Genomic DNA, 19,223 nt, shown 5'->3' with positions numbered 1-19,223 from the left:
AACGCTGTCATTGTCATGTCAGAAACTCAACGAATGTGCTTCTCTTAGTTTGAAGAATCAACACACACATCCGCTACTAGCTGGCGTTGACGCAGCAGCATTTTAATCAGTTTGGACTGTGTACCTCCTCAATCTTACGGTATCTAATGTAATTTCGGATCTAAGTGTCACCATTGACGTTTAACGGCTGATAATGCCCACTGAAACTGACAAAGTATGTCGTTAATGGAATAACTTAGAGCATGATGTCGCTTTTTTACCCATCAAAATGATCTCCCCACGTCACCTAGGTGGCTACGTTTGGAATTTAAATGAGCTTCAGCGCAGAAAAGTGTCCAATTAGGCCTTGATTGAAAATATTTAGTGTCTAAAAAGAACAAGCAGTTTTTTCATCCTCTCATGAAGAATTACATGAATAGACATCGTGATAACTATATTTAAAATGTCTTTCATATCACATTTTCAATAAGACATGTTTTTATCTCCTATTTCCTTACAATGTCATTTATCAGTTATCAATGATATACTGTCTTATAAAGTATTTTTTTAAACTTTTAATTCATTGGTCCAATTCAATTCATCCATCCATCCATCCATCTTCTATGCTGCTTATCCTCACTAGGGTCGTTCAATCAATTCAATTTGTTGACGTTACACAGTTTATTCTGCACTCTGCCAGGGCTCTAGCACTTGCCCGCTACAAGAGAATTAAATCCAGTCAAGAGTTAAGGCATTGAGCTAAAAACGTGAGCTGTCAACTTGTTGTGCAGCGCAGCTCTTAAGGCGTCTGGGAGTGAGGTTTACACACATACTATCGCCACAATGATACTAGCCGCGCCAGCTGCAAGAACATTTGTCTTCTTCCTGGTTGTTTGTCCGCTAAGGCGTGTCCTCAGGGTCGGCATCCTTGCAGCGTCTCCATCCGACGTCCTCGTCACTTCCTGCAAAGTCGTATTCATCCACTGGTGAAGACTAAATGATGAACCCCCGCACAAACAACACAATTACGTGGCAAAACTACCGAGCATCAAGGAATCAGCGTTTCCCCACAGGTGGGTTGTGTCAGGGGTGGTGCTAGATGACATCATTGTCACAAGAAAGCACATTCTTGCATCACAAGAAAGCACATTCTTGCAAGATTTATTTGTAGTGGTTCACATTTATTTGTGGCGGTAAGCTTGATGCTCGCGCGCTACTGTATGCTAGCTAACGTTTACAAGTAGAGGTGTCACAACATCTCGCAAGACTAAAACGTGATTACTCGTTCAGCAGCAGGCCTGAGACAATAACAAATAAATTAATTAATCACACAATAAAATTGCATTGCCATGTGCATCCGTGTCTGTTTTCCTCATCTCCCGCCTCCAAACAGGCGGAAAGACGGTTCACTCTGTGCATTGCTTTCAGCACCTTGACGCATTCGTTGTATAGAAAGATGGCATGAATAGAGTGAGCCCTTTCGTCAGTCGCACAGTTTCTTTATCTTGGTGGGTGGAGGCGGGGCTAGTAGCATACACACAGAGTGCAGAAGTGTAGCTTTGTGAGGAACAATGCAAGGTAACGTAGTAGAAATTTAATTAGTACGTTGCAATATATATTTTTTTAATTCTACTTGTCTCTCGTCTCGTAGACCCAATCTCATGTATCATCTTGAAGTGTGTGTCTCATGACACCCCTATTTACTAGCTAATGTTTGCTAGCTAGCATCACACTCACCTCGTTCGGCCTTGTGATCTGAAAAAAGAAGACAAACAAAGAACAGTGATGGCGTGTTTGCACGTTGCTACGACGACTTCCTAATCACTCACCTCGTCTCTTCTTACAAACGTAGATGCCGATGGCCACCGCTACTGCCGCGACAATGCCGGCGACGAGCGTGCCGACGGGGATGGCGATGTTGTGAGGCTTCACTGCAGGAAAAAAGCCAGGAGACGGTTACCACGGTAACAGAAGAGTATTTTGGTGCCATGCCCACTCACCGTAGTTGGTCATGATTTTGGACGCGTCCAACGGGACGACAATGTCCTCCTGGAGCCCAGACAGCCGGAAGACGCAGGCGTATCTTTGCCAGTCGTGGGGCGGCAGCGCATTCACGTCCAACGTCACGCTGAGCTGGAAGGTGTGGTCGTGGTTGGGGAGGAGCTCGCCGTGCTCCACGTGCTCATAAATCTGCTTCCCGTCTCTGCTCCAGAACATGTCAGCTATGTCGGGGTAGAAGCCTGTGGCGTGGCATGTGACCACTGCCGATGGACTGGTCTGCAGCAGAGACACCATGGGTCGCTCTGGAGGGACAGAAAGCAACATGGGCAGCGGCCTCAGGAATCCCCCCCCATTGGTGGTGGAGGATAATTACCAATTCTCTGCAGGACGCTTTTTCCGCATTCCAGTGTGTTATTGAGGAGCTGAGGACATTCTTTCAGCAGGCGGTGCTCCATGAACTCCATCCAACCCGTGTTGTCGTTCCACTTCCTCTGGGTGTCGTCCATCTGAGGCTTCAAGGAGATCCAACGCCGCTCCTTCACGTCCAGGAACAACGTGTCATCTCCATCGTAACTGTGATAATTGAAACCGCTTGGCACGCCCGTCTGGTCGTCATACTCGCAGCCGTGCAACACCTGGAACACGTGCACGCCTGCAGGACACATGCACACACGCCAGGTAAGAAGACTAGGAGAACTTCACTCACTTATAACAATGTCACTGACCAATGCTAATGCTAATGTTATGGGTCAGGAAAGGTCACCTTGAGTGTGGTTGAAGCGCTTCCTAAGAATGTCGATGTTGATTCTCCCATAGTGGTCTTGACCTTCCCAGAAGGACGTTTGCTTCTTCCAGTAATCAGGTTCGAATTGGGTAATGCTGTTCATCCAGGCTTCTTCGGGCACGGCGGTGTTGGTGAGGCTGTCGTAGTGAACCGTGGGAATCCCGTCAACGACCACCACCGCCACCGTGCCAGGAAGGTTGGCGATGCCGGTGGTCACCGTGTACACGTGCCACAAGTAGTGCGTCACTCATGATGACAGGAACAGAAAGTCTCACTTAGCATATAAACTTTTTTTTTTTAATTAAGGCTTGATTATTAGTAATCATAAACAACAGAGATGCACCGTATCTTTTTTTTTTCAAACTTCCTGCTCCTCAAGGCCAATATGGTACCGATAACCGCTAACTTTTTTATGTCTACTTTTTTATTTAGATTTAAGAAGAACTGGAAAAAATTTGGATTTGACAAACTGTTGCTTTGTCCTAATCAGATATCATGACATGACTACTAGCACATCACTCTACTATCAGGAGAACCAGAGTATAGAGGGGGAGGGAGCCACCTGCTGTGGGCCAGCAGGGTGCACTGTATTCGGACACACACTCCAGGGAGGTCTCTGGCAAACCTTTTACACTTTTCAAACGCCACGCTGCTGCCGTTTCAGGTAGCTGTCATAAGTTTTTTGTGTGCTCAGTGTCCCCACACCCCCATCACGGAGCATTTAGTACAACTAGCACCAAAATGTCTTACTCGCAGAGTGTTTGTTTACAAGTAAACTCAAGGGAAGTTACGACAGTCTATAAACGTACGTACACAGTCTGTCACAGGCAGGAGAAAATAGGAGCGCTTGATTTGCTCACATTACGGGTAATCTCACCTCATTGGAGCGTTGTTTTTTTAAAATTACAAGTTATCTGAGCTATTTTTAATCAGATTTATCGGTATATTATTCATATTAGCCTGATAATTATCAGCCGATAATTGTCATGCACCCCGACTAAACAACACAGAATTATGAGAAAATCACATTGATTTACTTAACATACTCTAGACCAAGGGTCACCAACGTGGTGCCCGCGGGCACCAGGTAGCCCCCACGACCACATGAGGTGCCCGCAAGCCTGCTTTTCATTCAGGTTTTCAGTTCATAATGAAAGAACAGTAGAAAGAAATGCATTGTGAAATACAAAATGTGAGTTGTGGACACCAGCATTTTGTTCATGTTCTGGTAAAACAAGCATATTCGCTTTGTTTGGGTTTAAAATAAGCTCTGAAAATAAATGTTACAAAAATTAGTAGCTCTTGGCCATTTTCATTTTGTACAAGTAGCTCTCACAAGGACAAACCTTGGTGACTCCTGTAGTAGGCACAGTTAGCCACTTAGCATGCTGCCAACCTTCAAAATACCTAAACAAGACTTGGATAGTGTTTATTCATTTGTAGCTTTACGTTACGCTAACAAGATTAAAAAAATACACTAATTTTGACGTTATACCACACAAATAATCAGTAAGAAATCACAAACACGTTTTCCAAGTACTCTTACCAGGAGATGCGACGTGACAGCAAAGAAGAAGAAGAAGAATTTTCACTTCCCCCATTTAGCTACAAAGTAAGGTCACTGGCTAGAAGTGTCACCAAAACGAATATGAGAGAAAAACATGTTAAGCTGTCGTATGTCGTGGAATTTGGCCTATAAGAAAGTCTCTCTGCCAAGATGTCAACAAACTAACCTGACGTCATACCGGAAGTCCGGAGCCAGGACGTACGGTGGCCGAAGGGGGAAAAAATGTTTAAAGAACCTGCTTTTAATCGGGAATGTCCGTGATAGATTAAGCCGTCAACCAGTAGTTGACAATATTGAACTAATAACAATGTTTATTACATACTGACTTTGGGTTATTAGCTGTGAACTATAATCATCCAAACAAGTGATACACTGTGTGTAGTGAATCTATAGAATGTTTCACTTTTTGAGTTGCACTACTTTCAAAGATATTCTAATTGATTGGGACGTGCTAGTAAGGTATAATTTGTCCATAGGTGTAAATGCTTGTGTGGATATTACCTGTGATTGACAGGTGACCAGTCTTGGGTATAAAAGGCAGGTGGGATACACTCCAGCACGCAAGCATGATACACAATGGATGTGTGGATCTTTCATTAATGTATTTGCGAAAAGTGCAGGAAAAGTAAAGAATGACAACAAGTTCAAGAGATGTAATAAATAGTATATATATTTATTTTTCAGAATAATATGTATTGATCTACCCCAACGTTGGGCCAGTGAGGTCAGGATAGTTTCAAAGTAAAAAATAGCCAAGACGTCACATGACTTCCTGTGTTTGTCAATACAATGCTAATCCATCACCTCTGTCAATCACAAGCATTGCTGTGGGCGAGTGTGGCGGCAAATGCGGTAGCCCCGCCCCTCTTCCGACAGGGGTGTTTGTTGTAGCAAGACAGCTGGCTGAAGCGGCGGTCGCAGGCCGAGCACCAATATGGCCGCTCGCCCGTGTGTGTGCGCAGGTGCACCTTCAGGTTGCCCTTCTCCACGAAGGCGCGGCCGCAGTACGAGCAGCTGAAGGGCTTCTCCCCTGTGTGGCTGCGCACGTGCCGCGCCAGCGTGGCCCGCCGGCCAAACGCCTTGCCGCAAACGCTGCACGTGTGTGGCCGCTCGCCCGTGTGGATCCTCATATGCGTCCTCAGGTTGCCGCGCTGCGTGAACCTCTGGCCGCAGACGCCGCAGCGGTCCACCATGTCTCCCTGCACTCGGAGGCAGCCACTCAAATGCGCCGCCGCGTGGTCGATGAGATGACTCCGCCTCTGGAAAGACTCGCCGCACACTTTGCAGCAGAACAAAGGTGGGGCCTGTAGGGGCGTCTTTGCAGCCCCCCTCGCCGCCCCGCACGTGAATGAAGCTCTCACAAATTCTTTGCTGTCGTCACTTTTGAAGACCGGCTCCAACCCGCCGCCATCCTCGCCACCTGGTTCCGCTTTAACTGGATCAGTGATGGTGATCGCTTCCTCCACGCCGCCACTCTGGATCTGGCCATCGGCGAGGTTCTGGTCGCGTGTCCAAGACGAGGCTGACAGACAACAAGATGACAACAAATACTTTTTGTTATGGACACACCTCTACTTTAACCCATGACTTTAAAGTTTAACTTACAAAATACAAATAAACGCTCTACTAATGACGTCACAGTGAATGACAAGTGGCTGACCTTCAGTAGGGTGCTCCCACTGGACCTCCTCACCCTTCAGGCCATCCAACTGTCTCTGCTGCAGCTCGATCTGCTGCCGGTATCGGGCCACAGTTTCCCCGAACAGCCCCAGGATGTCCTCCACGGCCGCCGTCAGCCGCTCGCTGACAAACCTCCGAAGAGTCTCCATCTCCGGAGGTGGCCCTGTGCCAGTGTGCGCGGCTGTGGGCGGGCAGAGCGAGGAGGCCGCCTGGAGGAGCTGGCAGCCGGCAGACATGTTTTGTTTTGTCGTCATTTGAACGGCTCGAAAAAACACCAATGTACCGAAAAGTACCGTTACACTTTAACACCTCCGTGCTCAAAGAGGAAAAAACAACAAAATGGAGGTCCGTCACAAGCACACCTCGACGGGAAACAACAACCAAAGAAGGATGTTTCCGCCAGGAAAACAACTTTCCCTTAATGGAAGCACTTATATGTAATAATAATTACATATGATAAAAATCTAATTATATATTATAATGATAACATACATGACACAAATGTCACAGTTGGCACTGGGTGGCTAAATGTGCTGTTCAGCAACGTATCTTCATTAGCTGCAGCATATATACAGTAATCAAACACGCATTTAAACGTATTTATTGCGTTCATGTATCACAGCTACGAGAAAAGAAAATCTGTCCGCGCTCGTGTAGCGTCACTAAAGTCTTTTTTTAAATGGCGAGTGTGTCACGTGACACTTCAATCACCATGGAGACGGTCATACGCCGCTGCTGGACCGTGACATCAGATGGGAGCCGAACCCCTTCACCGCCGTCTTGTCCTCGTTTGGGCTCACTGGTGCCGCCTGGTGCTCGGCGTGGCTAACCGTCACGTGATGACATAGCAGCGTGTGTCATCATACGCAAAATAAGTCATTCTTCCACGTGTCCGCTTGATGGCAGCACTACCACGGAATGATCCTTACTACTTCGATACTTCATGTACTTTTGATTCAGTGTACTGCATTAGTACTGCATTACCCTCAATGAAAGAACTTATGAATGAACCAGTGGAGGCGAGCTGAGTGACAGAGTGCGCATGCGCACTTGTACTCACCTAGTAGCGATGAGAATTCCGATTCATTGAAGGGAGTCGGTTATTCTGGCTCGTATCCCTACAAAGAGTCGACCTTTCTAGCTTAAAATTGACTGCGTAAAAGTAATTTCTAATAGAAAAAAATGACATTACATTTTTCTTATTTATATGTTCAAAATGGAACAGACTGCTACAAAAATATATTCCATCCATCCATCCATCCATCTTCTACCGCTTATCCAAGATCGGGTTGCGGGGGCAGCAGCCTAAGAAGGGAGGCCCAGATTTTCCTCTCCCCGGCCACTTCGTCCAGCTCCTCCCGGCGGATCCCGAGGCGTTCCCAGGCCAGTTGGGAAACATAGTCTCTCCAACGTGTCCTGGGTCTTCCCCGAGGCCTTCTACCGGTCGGACTTGCCCTGAACACCTCCCCAGGGAGGCGTCCGGGAGGCATCCTGACCAGATGCCCAAGCCACCTCATCTGGCTCCTCTCAATTGGGAGGAGCAGCGGTTCTACTCCGAGTCTCTCCCGGATGACAGCGCTTCTCACCCTATCTCTAAGGGAGAGCCCAGCCACCCTACGGAGAAAACTCATTTGGCCAAAAATATATTATAAAATACAAAAACGTGTCTCAGACCAATAAGGCAAGACAAGTTTATTTATAGTTCTTCATGACCAAATATAACAAAAAGAAAAAGTATCCATCCAAGTGGATGTTTCATCCTTTCATGAATTCAATTGTGGTCGATGGAATTTGGCTTTTTGGCTAATTTGAAAAAAAAGCTAATTTCATGTCAAATAGAAAACAGATGTTTACAAACTGCTGTCAATTAATGACAAATATTTCATGTAAAAAAAATGTTTGCATAAATATTCACCCCCTTTCAAGTGACGGAGCTCATTCAGAAGAGATGCAGCCGTTGGTGGACATCACCTGAGTGCAGGTAATTCGCGTCAGGTGATGTAAAAACACCCGTCTAACAGTCGTGGTTCATTTCTGCTACAATTGCAACATGGGGACAAAAGAACACTCCCAGTGCCTTTGAAAAGTTTAGGACAGGAGATGTCTCTAAGAACATTCCCCGTGAAGGCAGGACTATAGCACAAAAGTCGACTTCAAGAGCCGGATCGTTCGCGAACGACACACCACGATCACCTAGTCTGGGTGTGTCCCGCCAAGGGAGCAGGTAGTGCTGCATTTTGGGATCAGCTCGGAGGACGATGGTGCTGGTTGCCTTTCTGCTCTGCTTCTTGGGTAAGAGCTCACTTTAGAGGCACATCCGGGTTCCGGTCCACACCTCGAGTCCAGCAGCGTGCAGGTGAGTCTAGTCTGACCCCTTGTCTTCCCTCCCTAGGATGTTGCGCGGCGCGGGACATTTTGCCGCCAGGCCCAGTGGACGCCATCGTGGGTAAGAACGTGACGCTAGGAACCCTGCTGGACCGGCCCACGTACTCCTTCATCATCTGGAACTTCAGCAACGGGCGCGAGCAGGTCAACGTCGCCACCTTGGGCCCCGCCGGTATCAAAGTGAACGAGGCCTACCAGGGCCGCGTCGATGTGGACCGGCAGAACGGCTCCCTGCGCCTGAGCGCGCTCACGACGGCCGACAGCGGAGACTTCATCGTCAACATCTTAAACGCGGAGGGCCAAACGGAGACCGGCGATATCCACCTGCGCGTCCTCGGTGAGTGCACGCCCGCGCCCCGCCCTTCTTGTAAGTTGACTTTCCCAATCAGTCGATCGATACGCGCATTGATCCGGGACTACTTCCCTTGGCGTGGGGGCCCTTAGACATAAGTAATGGGACAGGAAGCTCTTGTTTGCATTGGGACTCAGGAGGACAACATTCCTCAAACCAGCGTGCACGCGCAGGGCGTGGCTGCGCTCCTCGTGCGCTTTTACACACAAATTAAATGCAGTCCTCAACGGTTTTTCCAGACTTCCCGCAGGCGACGCTTGCGTCATTTTGTGGAAAGGGAAGCGCAGGCCCCGCCTTCTTGTTTGTTTGTAAATGTTGACGATGATGATGATGATGATGATGATGATGATGATGGTGATGATGGTCACATGATGGATACAGAACCCGTGTCCAGTGTGGCCATCAGCTCCAACCTTCCCGAGGCGGTGGAGCACAACAGCACGGTGGTCCTGACCTGCTCCGCTAAAGGCTCCTTCCTCAAGTTCTCCTGGCTCAACAAGACCACGGCCATCACGGCTGACGGCAAGCGCCTGGTGCTCAAAGACGTCAGTGTGTCCTTGGATGACCTTTGTGTGTTTGTATGCCCCTGTACCTCCTGAGACGCCTTGTTTTTGCTACCACAGAGTGACACGTCCAGCGAGCTGACCATCAATGGCGTTCTCCGTACCGACCTGGTCGGACCCATCTACTGCATGGCTGCAAACAAGCTGGAGACGGAGAAGAGCGCCCCCTTTAACCTCACTGTCCACTGTGAGTACTGCACCCTCGCTGCTGCTTAGCTTGGTGATGGCTAAAAGCTGCTTTAGCGTGCTGATAAGCTAACAATGCTAGAAGCTAGCTGCATTAGCATGCTGCTAAGATAACAATGCTAGCAGCTAGCAGCATTAGCATGTTGCTAAGCTATCCATGAGCATGTTGCTAAGCTATCATGCTAGCAGATAGCTGTATTATAATGATGCTCAGCTAACATCCTAGTAGCTAGCTGCATTAGAATGATGCTAAGCTTACATGTTAGCAGCTAGCTGCGTTTGTGTGTGGCTGCTGACTTGAAGATGACTGAGTATGCTTTATATACTGTAGAAGGATGCACGTTTCTGCTTCATGACTGATACAGGTGCACATTTCGGGGTCATGTGACTGTTGATATTGCGGCACTTTTGCCACACCTCCACAAAACCACAGTGCAGAACACACACGCAGTGTGTACACTGCAGTTATTCATTAAACTATTTGACTTGCACACAATGTTGTCCTGATGTCACATGACCACCAACCTGGTGATCACATGTCTGTTGACGTGTCATCTTCAGACGGTCCAGACGACGTCACCCTCCTGCCGGCAGACGTGCCCCAGTTCATCCGAGCCGGCTCCGACTTCAACCTGACGTGTGCGACGCGGTCCAGCCCGCCGGCCACCTTCACGTGGTACCGGAACCAGACCATGATGGAGTTCGGGCGAGCCGTCATGCCGCTGGAGATTGTGCAGAAGCACCCCCAGTGGGAGCGCATGTCAGCGTACACGTGCAGAGCCTCCAACGCCAAGACGCAGCGCCAAGTCGCCTCCCGTGCCGTTTCCTTCGCCGTGATGGGTGAGTAATTCCACCTGTTTTGTTTGACACTTGGTCATGTGACTGCTTTAGGGCAAGAGACAGTGGACACACACATGCAGGCACACGCACACACGCATGCACACACACACACGCACACACTTTGCAGGTGTGGTACTTGCTCGTGTGTTTCCTTACATTTCTTTGACAAACCTGCTGGACAAGTATGAGGGGCTCAGTGGGGGATGGGCTTACATTCTTCACGCTTTCTTTCTTTCTGCTTCTTCCTGTTTCATCGCAGCACCCCCACTTCCTCTTGATGACACCCTTACTTCCTTTACAACACCCCTACTTCCTCTTTACGACCCTTACTTCCTTTACAACACCCCTACTTCCTCTTTACGACCCTTACTTCCTTTACAACACCCCTACTTCCTCTTTACGACCCCTACTTCCTTTACAACACCGCTACTTCCTCTTTACGACCCCTACTTCCTTTACAACACCCCTACTTCCTCTTTACGACCCCTACTTCCTTTACAACACCGCTACTTCCTCTTTACGACCCCTACTTCCCTTACAACACCCCTACTTCCCCTTTACGACCCCTACTTCCTTTACAACACCCCTACTTCCTCTTTACGACCCCTACTTCCTTTACAACACCGCTACTTCCTCTTTACGACCCCTACTTCCTTTACAACACCCCTACTTCCTCTTTACGACCCCTACTTCCCTTACAACACCCCTACTTCCTCTTTACGACCCCTACTTCCTTTACAACACCCCTACTTCCTCTTTACGACCCCTACTTCCTTTACAACACCGCTACTTCCTCTTTACGACCCCTACTTCCTTTACAACACCGCTACTTCCTCTTTACGACCCCTACTTCCTTTACAACACCCCTACTTCCTCTTTACGACCCCTACTTCCTTTACAACACCCCTACTTCCTCTTTACGACCCCTACTTCCTTTACAACACCCCTACTTCCTCTTTACGACCCCTACTTCCTTTACAACACCGCTACTTCCTCTTTACGACCCCTACTTCCCTTACAACACCCCTACTTCCCCTTTACGACCCCTACTTCCTTTACAACACCCCTACTTCCTCTTTACGACCCCTACTTCCTTTACAACACCGCTACTTCCTCTTTACGACCCCTACTTCCTTTACAACACCCCTACTTCCTCTTTACGACCCCTACTTCCCTTACAACACCCCTACTTCCTCTTTACGACCCCTACTTCCTTTACAACACCCCTACTTCCTCTTTACGACCCCTACTTCCTTTACAACACCGCTACTTCCTCTTTACGACCCCTACTTCCTTTACAACACCGCTACTTCCTCTTTACGACCCCTACTTCCTTTACAACACCCCTACTTCCTCTTTACGACCCCTACTTCCTTTACAACACCCCTACTTCCTCTTTACGACCCCTACTTCCTTTACAACACCCCTACTTCCTCTTTACGACCCCTACTTCCTTTACAACACCCCTACTTCCTCTTTACGACCCCTACTTCCCTTACAACACCCCTACTTCCTCTTTACGACCCCTACTTCCTTTACAACACCCCTACTTCCTCTTTACGACCCCTACTTCCTTTACAACACCGCTACTTCCTCTTTACGACCCCTACTTCCTTTACAACACCGCTACTTCCTCTTTACGACCCCTACTTCCTTTACAACACCCCTACTTCCTCTTTACGACCCCTACTTCCTTTACAACACCCCTACTTCCTCTTTACGACCCCTACTTCCTTTACAACACCGCTACTTCCTCTTTACGACCCCTACTTCCTTTACAACACCCCTACTTCCTCTTTACGACCCCTACTTCCTTTACAACACCGCTACTTCCTCTTTACGACCCCTACTTCCTTTACAACACTCCTACTTCCCCTTTACGACCCCTACTTCCTTTACAACACCCCTACTTTGTCTTTATAAAACGCTACTTCCTTTTAAAGACTATCCATCTTCCTTTGTACAACGCTATGACTTCCTTTTGATGATGTTTCAACTTCCTTTTTAGGATGCTATGACTTCCTGTTTATGAAGCTCCAACTTCTTTTTCATGACAATCTGACTTCCTTTCTACAACGCCCAACTTCCTCTTGGTGACCAACCGGCTTCCCTTTTATGGCCCCCCCACTTCCTCACAGAGCCGCTGTCGGGCGTGAAAGTGAGCGGCCCGAGTGCCGTGCTCATGGCGGGAAACGGCTCAGCCAACCTCAGTTGCCGGGTGACGGAGGGCGCGGTGACGAGTGGGACGTGGCAGAAGGACGGGAAGCCGCTGGTGGCCGGCGGGCGTGTGACGCTCGCAGCCGACGGCAGCTCGGTGAGCATCGCGCCGCTGCAGAAGGAGGACAACGGCGAGTACGAGTGTCGGCTCGCCAATGCGGTCAGCGTCCAGAGAGCTTCGTACAAAATGGTGGTCAACTGTGAGTGTTCTTGCACTATCACGCACGTCGGAAGGCTAACTTCCTTAGCATTAGCTGAGGTTGCTTTAGCGATGCTAGCGTGTTGAGGAGCAGCGTGGCATCACATGACTGTGACTGACATCGCTTCCTGTCTGCAGTTGGCCCTGAGGCGGTGACGGTCAGCGGCAAGAACGCGGTGGAGGTGCGAGACGCCGTGACGCTCACGTGCTTGGCCGCCTCCATCCCTGCCGCCAGTTTCACGTGGAAGTTCAACGGCACGCTGACCAACGTCAAAGCGGCCGCGTACGTCATCGGCGAGGCCATGTACAAGAACACGGGCGCGTACATGTGCCAGGCGCACAACGCCGTCACCGGAAAGACCGCCACGTACACGCACAACCTGTCCGTCAAAGGTGAGACACGCCGCGGGGGGGCCTTCTGACAGCCTCTCACTTCCTGTGATGTCGTTGCAGAGGAGGGCACGCTGGACGAAGGCCTGTCGGACGGCGCCATCGCCGGAATCGTCATCGGCATCCTGGCCGCCTTGGGCGTGGCCATCGCCGTCATCATGTACTGCAGACAGAAAGTTCCGTAAGTACTCCACGCGTGTGCGTGAGTGTTTGCTTGGAGCGCCACCCTGTGGCCCGCTTCCTGCGTTTAGTGCGCCCGTCCTGGTCTCGACTTCTGGAAGGTTCTGATCCGTGTGCACAAGAACCAGCTTGTTTTTTTATTGGCTGACGCGCACGCCAGGAATGATCTTGCACTGAATTCTCCTCATTCCTGCGCTGCCGTGGCGTCTTACAACATGTTGGCCTCGTGCACGCACACACACACACACACACACATAAAGTCCTCCTTGCATGCCCCTCCCACTGACTGTGTGTGTGTGTGTGTCCTCAGGGTGGAGTCGCCGTACTAGTGAGCTGGGTACTGCAGGTAAGTCACATGACACGGTGCAAAAGCAGCCTTGCTTGAAAGAAGCCCAAATGAGGCAACTCTTCTCACTTCAAGTCCAACATTGGGCCCACGAGGTGCGCTGCACTGACTAGCATGTGACGAAGGAGTCCTCAAATAAGCAAGTTGTTCTTAATCAGCCAGATGCAAGTCAAGTGTAAAAGTAAGCCAAATGCGTCTTATAAGACTCCGAAATGGAGAGAAGATTTGCTTTTACGAGGCGAGATTGAAGCAAAGTGTTTTACGTATTGCAGCCTGCAGACAAACAACCTTTCATACCTGTGGACGATTTCAGAGTCTCCAGTTGCTGCATCACATTGCTGGAATGTGGAAGCAAGCCAGAGGACACAGAGGTGTCCACACGGGGGGGGGGCGCCGACGTGCTAACCGCTCAGCCAACGTCTCTCCGTGTCGGCATTTTGGTTGTGTTGCTTGTGTTGTTATGTTGCTTGTGTTGGTTATGTTTGTTGTGTTGCTTGTGTTGTTATGTTGCTTGTGTTGCTTGTGTTTTATGTTGTTTAGTCCCTCACCCGTCTGAGCTTCCTGACAAGCTTGAAGCAAATGATGGGACTTTTTCACGTTCTTTTTGGTATCTTTTCCATGTGTGAGTCCATTCTTTTAAATCGAAAAAGTTCAGAAACCAGTTTTATTCTTAATTGAAGACAAATAGCCGCACGGTGGTCTAGTGGTTAGCACGTTGGCCAACACAGGAACAGTCTGGAGATGGGAAGACCTGGGTTGGATTCTCCCTTGGGGCATTTCTGTGTGGCGTTTGCATGTTCTCCCCGTGTGTGCGTGGGTTTTCTCCGGGTACTCCGGTTTCCTCCCACATTCCAAAAACATGCAGGTGAGGTTAATTGGAGACTCTAAATGGTCCATAGGTATGAATGTGAGTGTTTGTCTATATGTGCCCTGCCATTGGCTGGACACCAGTCCAGGGTGTACCCCGCTTGTCGCCCGAAGTCAGCTGGGATAGGCTCCAGCATGCCCCCGCGACCCTAAACAGGAGAAGCGGTATAGAAAATGGATGGAAAAATGATGAGAGCACCCTTGTTTCTTCAGTTCCTTGTCCATTTGAATGCCTGATACAACTAAAGGTACTTTTGTTGGGACAAATATAACAATGACAACAAAAATAGCTCATAAGAGTTCCATTTTTCGGCAGTACAATGCTTCAGCTATTCATGGAAGAAAAGCATGGAAGCTGCTAGATGTCAGCTCTTGAATGGAACTCGTATTATCTGTATTTGTCATCTTCATTATATTTGGCCAAACAAATGCACCTTTACTTGTAAAATGGATGAAGAAACAAGGGAGGTGTCGTCATTTTTTTTCCATGATTGTATATTAATCTGTTGTTGAAGAATAATCAAAATAAGGTTGTTAGCTTGTCATTAGAAAAAAAAGGTAATTTTTGGCAAAAACAATACCTTCATAAGAATTGTCTCGCTGTGCTTTGTCAGTATAAGAAGAATGAATTACTCGCGGATATCCAATAGCTAACATTTCCACCTCCATGGCACTGATGGAAATGACCAACGCTGTAGACCAGAAAGTGTGCAGCTGCAGTTTTTGTGGATCTGACAAAAGTACCCTGGCTTCCTTCCGCAGTCCAACAATATGCATGATAGGTTCATGGCTCCAAAAAGTGTCCGTGTTCTAATAAGATCATTGGACTTAAATTTAGCTTTGTGATTAAGAACAACTTGCTCATTATATAAATAAAATATTTCATACAATATTCTAGATATAAGAATTCAAGCCGAGCATGTTTTGCTTTCCCCATTTGCAGGATTTTTTGCTTGAAATAAGAAAAGTTGTGTCATTTTGTAGCGAAAGTTTGTATTTCTTGGCATGAAGTCGTATGACATCCCCATCAGCAGCATAGTGTATCACCAGTCACTCACCCCCCCACTTTGTTCAGTGAGCGCAGTTCTGCTCGGATTTTGCTTCCGCTTAGTTTCTGGGGTCTCGTAAGTAAAACGTTTGGCGTCTCCAAACTGTACGCGTTCAAAAGAGCCGCACATTCGCATCACAAAATCGTTGCTAACAAGAAAATCAGACCTCTCAGTTGCTTGGCGTCGTTTCCTCTCCGTTTGTATCACTGTGCGTTCTCGCCTCGCCATTGTTGTGTGTGTGTGTGTGTGTGTGTGTGTGTTCCACAGCGGAGGCAGACTGCCGCCCCCCGCGCGTGTGAACACACAACGTGGGCAGGCGAGAGCGCGTAGTCATGTGAACGGAGAGGAAATAACGGTTTTGTGATGCAAACGTATTGCTCTGTTGAACGCATATTGCTTTGCTTGAGACCCCGGCAACTAACCGGAACCATGTTCCTCCTCGCCGAAATCCGACCAGAACTCCGCTCACGGAACGAAGTGGGGGGGTGCACTACCCTGCTGGTGGGGGTGTCATACAAGTCCATGTCAGAAAATCCCAACTATCCCTTTCATGTCATTTGGGCTTCTTTCAAGTACGGCTGTTTCTGCAGCGAATGATGACTGATGAATGACGTTGGTGTCGTGTCCTCAGGAGGTAGCAAACAACCCACCGCCACCCCCTCCCCAAACCCAACACCCACTCCCACCCCCCTCCTTTGGATCCAGCTGGTTTCCGAGGAAAACATCGAACTCGACTAAAGCGTGGATCTCTCAGTTCAGCTTCAAGGCTGAACTCTCCTTGACTGTCCGTCATGTGATCTTTGTCCGTGCCTTCATCACCTGACCACTCGCAGGCCCCGCCCACCACTTCCCCCGAGGGAAACTGCAAACACGCAAGACGCCGGGGAGGAAGTTAGTCCAATCCGGTGTCGCCATGATGGACTTTGTCTGTCTGGAAACCCGAGGACACGCACGCACGCACATGCACACACACACACACACACACGCACATGCACACACACACACATGCACACACACACACATGCACACACACACGCTCAGTGACACTGTGGTGGGCGGAGTCCAGGCAGAATGAATTTTAAATATTTTTATGCTCTTCCAGTTAAAGAGGTCATCATCGGTGAATGATGACAGTAAAAGTTCTTTCAAGGTCATCGCTACAACGAGCGCACCTCTTTCTTGTCGTTCCACTTGGCGCCTGCGGGGGCAGGAGTGAGCGAGGTGACGCGTCGCTACGGCGACCTGCAGCCTGTTTGTTTTGAAAGGGGGATGGGGGGTTCGTGCTAAGTGGGAATGTTTCAGGACAAGACGAGACTCGCTGTGGGCGGCGACATACTTTGACTTTTGGAGGGAGAAAACCTTCCAACGTATTTGACATGTTTGATTTTTCCCTTTTTGCTTCGTCGGCAGGCTTCAAACCGCGTGCGTGCGTGCGTGCGTGATGTCAGACCTGCACGTGCACTGATCTCCAGTGAGAAAGTATTTATTGTTTACAAACTGGAGCTGAAGATCGCGTTCGCTCGTCTTCATGTAAAGAAGAGGTCACATGATTTGGAAACGCACGCTCATCCAAATTGGGAAACGTGTCATTGCAGCCTTTGAAGGCTCCATCGGGATGTTCCTTGTGTGCGCACCTCGCTACTTTGTGATGTTTTGATGTCTTAACATGACTTCCTGTTGCAGAATTGGGATTAATAAAAGTAGAAAGGAATGGTTTCTTTTTTTTTCTTTGACGCAAAAGACGACCAATCACAGGGAGAATGTGTGTGTGTGTGTGTGTGTGTGTGTGTGCGTGTGCACGTCCTCACCTCACCCCTCCTCCCTCGTGAACAAGTCATCACATGAAAACACGGCAACCATCGCCCCCTGAAGGCACCACAGTAGTTGGAACCTGTTTGTCTGCTATTGTTGGTGGCAACCAAGCAGGGAGTGTTTTCAGCCAATCAGGAGGCAGCGGCAGGCAGGCTCATGTTGCCTGTCTGTCATCCAATGCCCACGTGATGTACCTGGCTGGGGGCGGGACCAGAGCCACTAAGAAGTTGTTGAGCAGGAATGTCACTCCTTGGATTGTTGCGTGGAAGACACACACACACGCACACACACACACATTGGCAAAGGCTTTTGATAAAGAAGGTGTGTGTTATGAGTTTACCTTCCAACCCAAGGGTGTCCAAAGTGCACTGGTTTTTGTAATGGCCCAAATGTACAATTAAACAAGAAAATGGAAAAAACACGACAATGAAGTGGAAATATTACAAGATAAAGCCGTAATATTACAAGAAAAAAAGTTGTCATTTTACAAGAATAAAGTTGTTATGTTATGACGAGAAAACATTTCATCATTGAAATAAAAAATATATACAATTAATTAAAATAAAATTTCAATATTAGAGAAAAAAGGCATTATTTTCTAAAGTCATCAAATTACAAAAAATAAAGTTGCCATTTTTGGAAAATTAGGTTACCAAAAAGTTTGAATTTTACGAGAATAAAGACATCATTTTATGAGGAAAATGCATAAAATTATTTAAATAAAACAATTAAATAATACGTTACATTCAAAATAAAATACATTTCAGTGAACATTGAAATATGAAAGAAAGATTTGCTAAAGTCGTCATATTACCGTCTCATCAGGGGTGTGCAAAGTGTGACCTGGGGGCCAATTTCTTTTTCTTGCTAATAAACAAGAAAATTAAACAAATCAAAAGAATAAAGTCAGAGAAAATAAGTTGTAACTTTACAAGAAAAAAGACGTAATTTTATAAGGAAAAAAACAATTATTAAAAATGTAATATACATAAATTAAATATGTAATTAATTCAAATTGAAGTCGAAATATTTAAGAAAAATGACATTATTTTCTAAAGTCGATTTATTACAAAAAACAAAACAAAGGATAGAGTTGGAATTTTTTTAAAATTAGGTTGCAAAAAAGTTAGAATACGATGACAGATGGGGGCCGTATGGCTCAGGTGGGTGAGTGGTCGCCTCCCAACCTGAAGGTTGCGGGGGTTTGATCCTCCGTCCTCCCGGGATTGTGTCGAAGTGTGAAGATACTGAACCCCCAGTTGCCTTGGAGGTGAAAAAGCGCTGAACTAATGAAAGGCCATTTGCCATTATGAGGGAAAAAAGATGTAAATTAGAATTGAAAAATTGAAATATTAAAGAAAAAAGGTGTGGTTGTCTGAAGTTGTCATATTACTTTTTAATCCAGGGATGTCCAAAGTACAACCATTTGCTGCCCATGTTTTTACTGGCCCTAAAAATACAATTAAACAAGAAAATGAAAAAAAAAATGGAAAAACACTCCAATAAAGTAGAAATATTAGAAGAATAAAGTCATAATATTACAAGAAAAAAAGGTGTAATTGTATGAGAATCAAAACATCTAATTATTAAAATAAAAAATAAATAATATTAAATATACAATTCATTAAAATTAAAGTTGAGTTACAAAATACAAAGCAAAACAAAAAAAGTTAATTTTTTTTTTTTTATTAGATTGCCAAAAAGTTTTAATATTACGAGAATAAAGTCGTAGTTTTCTGAGTAAACGACATACAATTATTTAAATAAAACAATTAAATAATAAATAAAATGTCAAATAAAACTAATTTAAATTAACGTTGAAATGT

The 19,223-nt window shown here is 47.1% G+C and overlaps 3 protein-coding genes across 4 annotated transcripts; 1 reads left to right on the top strand and 2 right to left on the bottom strand.

The window, feature by feature from the left end:
* Positions 1 to 490: 490 nt before the first annotated feature.
* Positions 491 to 4,514, bottom strand: LOC129173201 (major histocompatibility complex class I-related gene protein-like). 2 transcript variants are annotated; one of them, XM_054763893.1, is made up of 7 exons: positions 4,311 to 4,514; positions 2,744 to 3,013; positions 2,354 to 2,632; positions 1,980 to 2,282; positions 1,809 to 1,910; positions 1,717 to 1,734; positions 491 to 941 (listed from the first exon to the last, which is right to left on the bottom strand). In XM_054763893.1, the coding sequence occupies exons 1-7, from the start codon at positions 4,363 to 4,365 to the stop codon at positions 880 to 882; spliced, it is 1,089 nt and encodes a 362-aa protein (XP_054619868.1). In that variant the 5' UTR covers positions 4,366 to 4,514; the 3' UTR covers positions 491 to 879. The 2 variants fall into 2 exon arrangements, with proteins under 2 accessions (XP_054619868.1, XP_054619869.1); XM_054763894.1 differs by having other exon boundaries at positions 498 to 941; positions 2,744 to 3,010.
* Positions 4,515 to 5,006: 492 nt separating this feature from the next.
* Positions 5,007 to 7,171, bottom strand: LOC129173329 (zinc finger protein 771-like). Its single transcript, XM_054764129.1, has 2 exons — positions 5,992 to 7,171; positions 5,007 to 5,853 (listed from the first exon to the last, which is right to left on the bottom strand). The coding sequence occupies exons 1-2, from the start codon at positions 6,263 to 6,265 to the stop codon at positions 5,141 to 5,143; spliced, it is 987 nt and encodes a 328-aa protein (XP_054620104.1). The 5' UTR covers positions 6,266 to 7,171; the 3' UTR covers positions 5,007 to 5,140.
* Positions 7,172 to 8,138: 967 nt separating this feature from the next.
* Positions 8,139 to 17,867, top strand: si:ch211-264f5.6 (carcinoembryonic antigen-related cell adhesion molecule 6). The gene is made up of 10 exons (XM_054764651.1): positions 8,139 to 8,303; positions 8,404 to 8,733; positions 9,130 to 9,293; positions 9,372 to 9,498; positions 10,059 to 10,337; positions 12,476 to 12,754; positions 12,892 to 13,146; positions 13,207 to 13,324; positions 13,634 to 13,669; positions 16,217 to 17,867. Exons 1-9 carry the CDS (start codon positions 8,270 to 8,272, stop codon positions 13,650 to 13,652), a joined length of 1,605 nt encoding a protein of 534 aa, XP_054620626.1. The 5' UTR covers positions 8,139 to 8,269; the 3' UTR covers positions 13,653 to 13,669; positions 16,217 to 17,867.
* Positions 17,868 to 19,223: the final 1,356 nt, after the last annotated feature.

This window comes from Dunckerocampus dactyliophorus, chromosome 20, assembly GCF_027744805.1.
Source record: "Dunckerocampus dactyliophorus isolate RoL2022-P2 chromosome 20, RoL_Ddac_1.1, whole genome shotgun sequence".
Taxonomy (NCBI): Eukaryota; Metazoa; Chordata; class Actinopteri; order Syngnathiformes; family Syngnathidae; genus Dunckerocampus; species Dunckerocampus dactyliophorus.
The sequence above is the reverse complement of the archived record's forward strand: the minus strand, read 5'-3'. Positions and strand labels throughout refer to the sequence as shown.

Coding starts and splice junctions, on each gene's coding strand:
- LOC129173201 (XM_054763893.1), bottom strand. CDS start 4,365: ATGGGGGAAGTGAAAATTCTTCTTCTTCTTCTTTGCTGTCACGTCGCA. Junction 3,014..4,310: donor CTGTCACGTCGCATCTCCTG/GTAAGAGTACTT, acceptor TCCTGTCATCAT/GAGTGACGCACTACTTGTGG. Junction 2,633..2,743: donor GCGCTTCAACCACACTCAAG/GTGACCTTTCCT, acceptor TGTGTCCTGCAG/GCGTGCACGTGTTCCAGGTG.
- LOC129173329 (XM_054764129.1), bottom strand. CDS start 6,265: ATGACGACAAAACAAAACATGTCTGCCGGCTGCCAGCTCCTCCAGGCG. Junction 5,854..5,991: donor GTGGGAGCACCCTACTGAAG/GTCAGCCACTTG, acceptor GTTGTCTGTCAG/CCTCGTCTTGGACACGCGAC.
- si:ch211-264f5.6 (XM_054764651.1), top strand. CDS start 8,270: ATGGTGCTGGTTGCCTTTCTGCTCTGCTTCTTGG. Junction 9,294..9,371: donor AGCGCCTGGTGCTCAAAGAC/GTCAGTGTGTCC, acceptor TTGCTACCACAG/AGTGACACGTCCAGCGAGCT. Junction 12,755..12,891: donor GTACAAAATGGTGGTCAACT/GTGAGTGTTCTT, acceptor TCCTGTCTGCAG/TTGGCCCTGAGGCGGTGACG.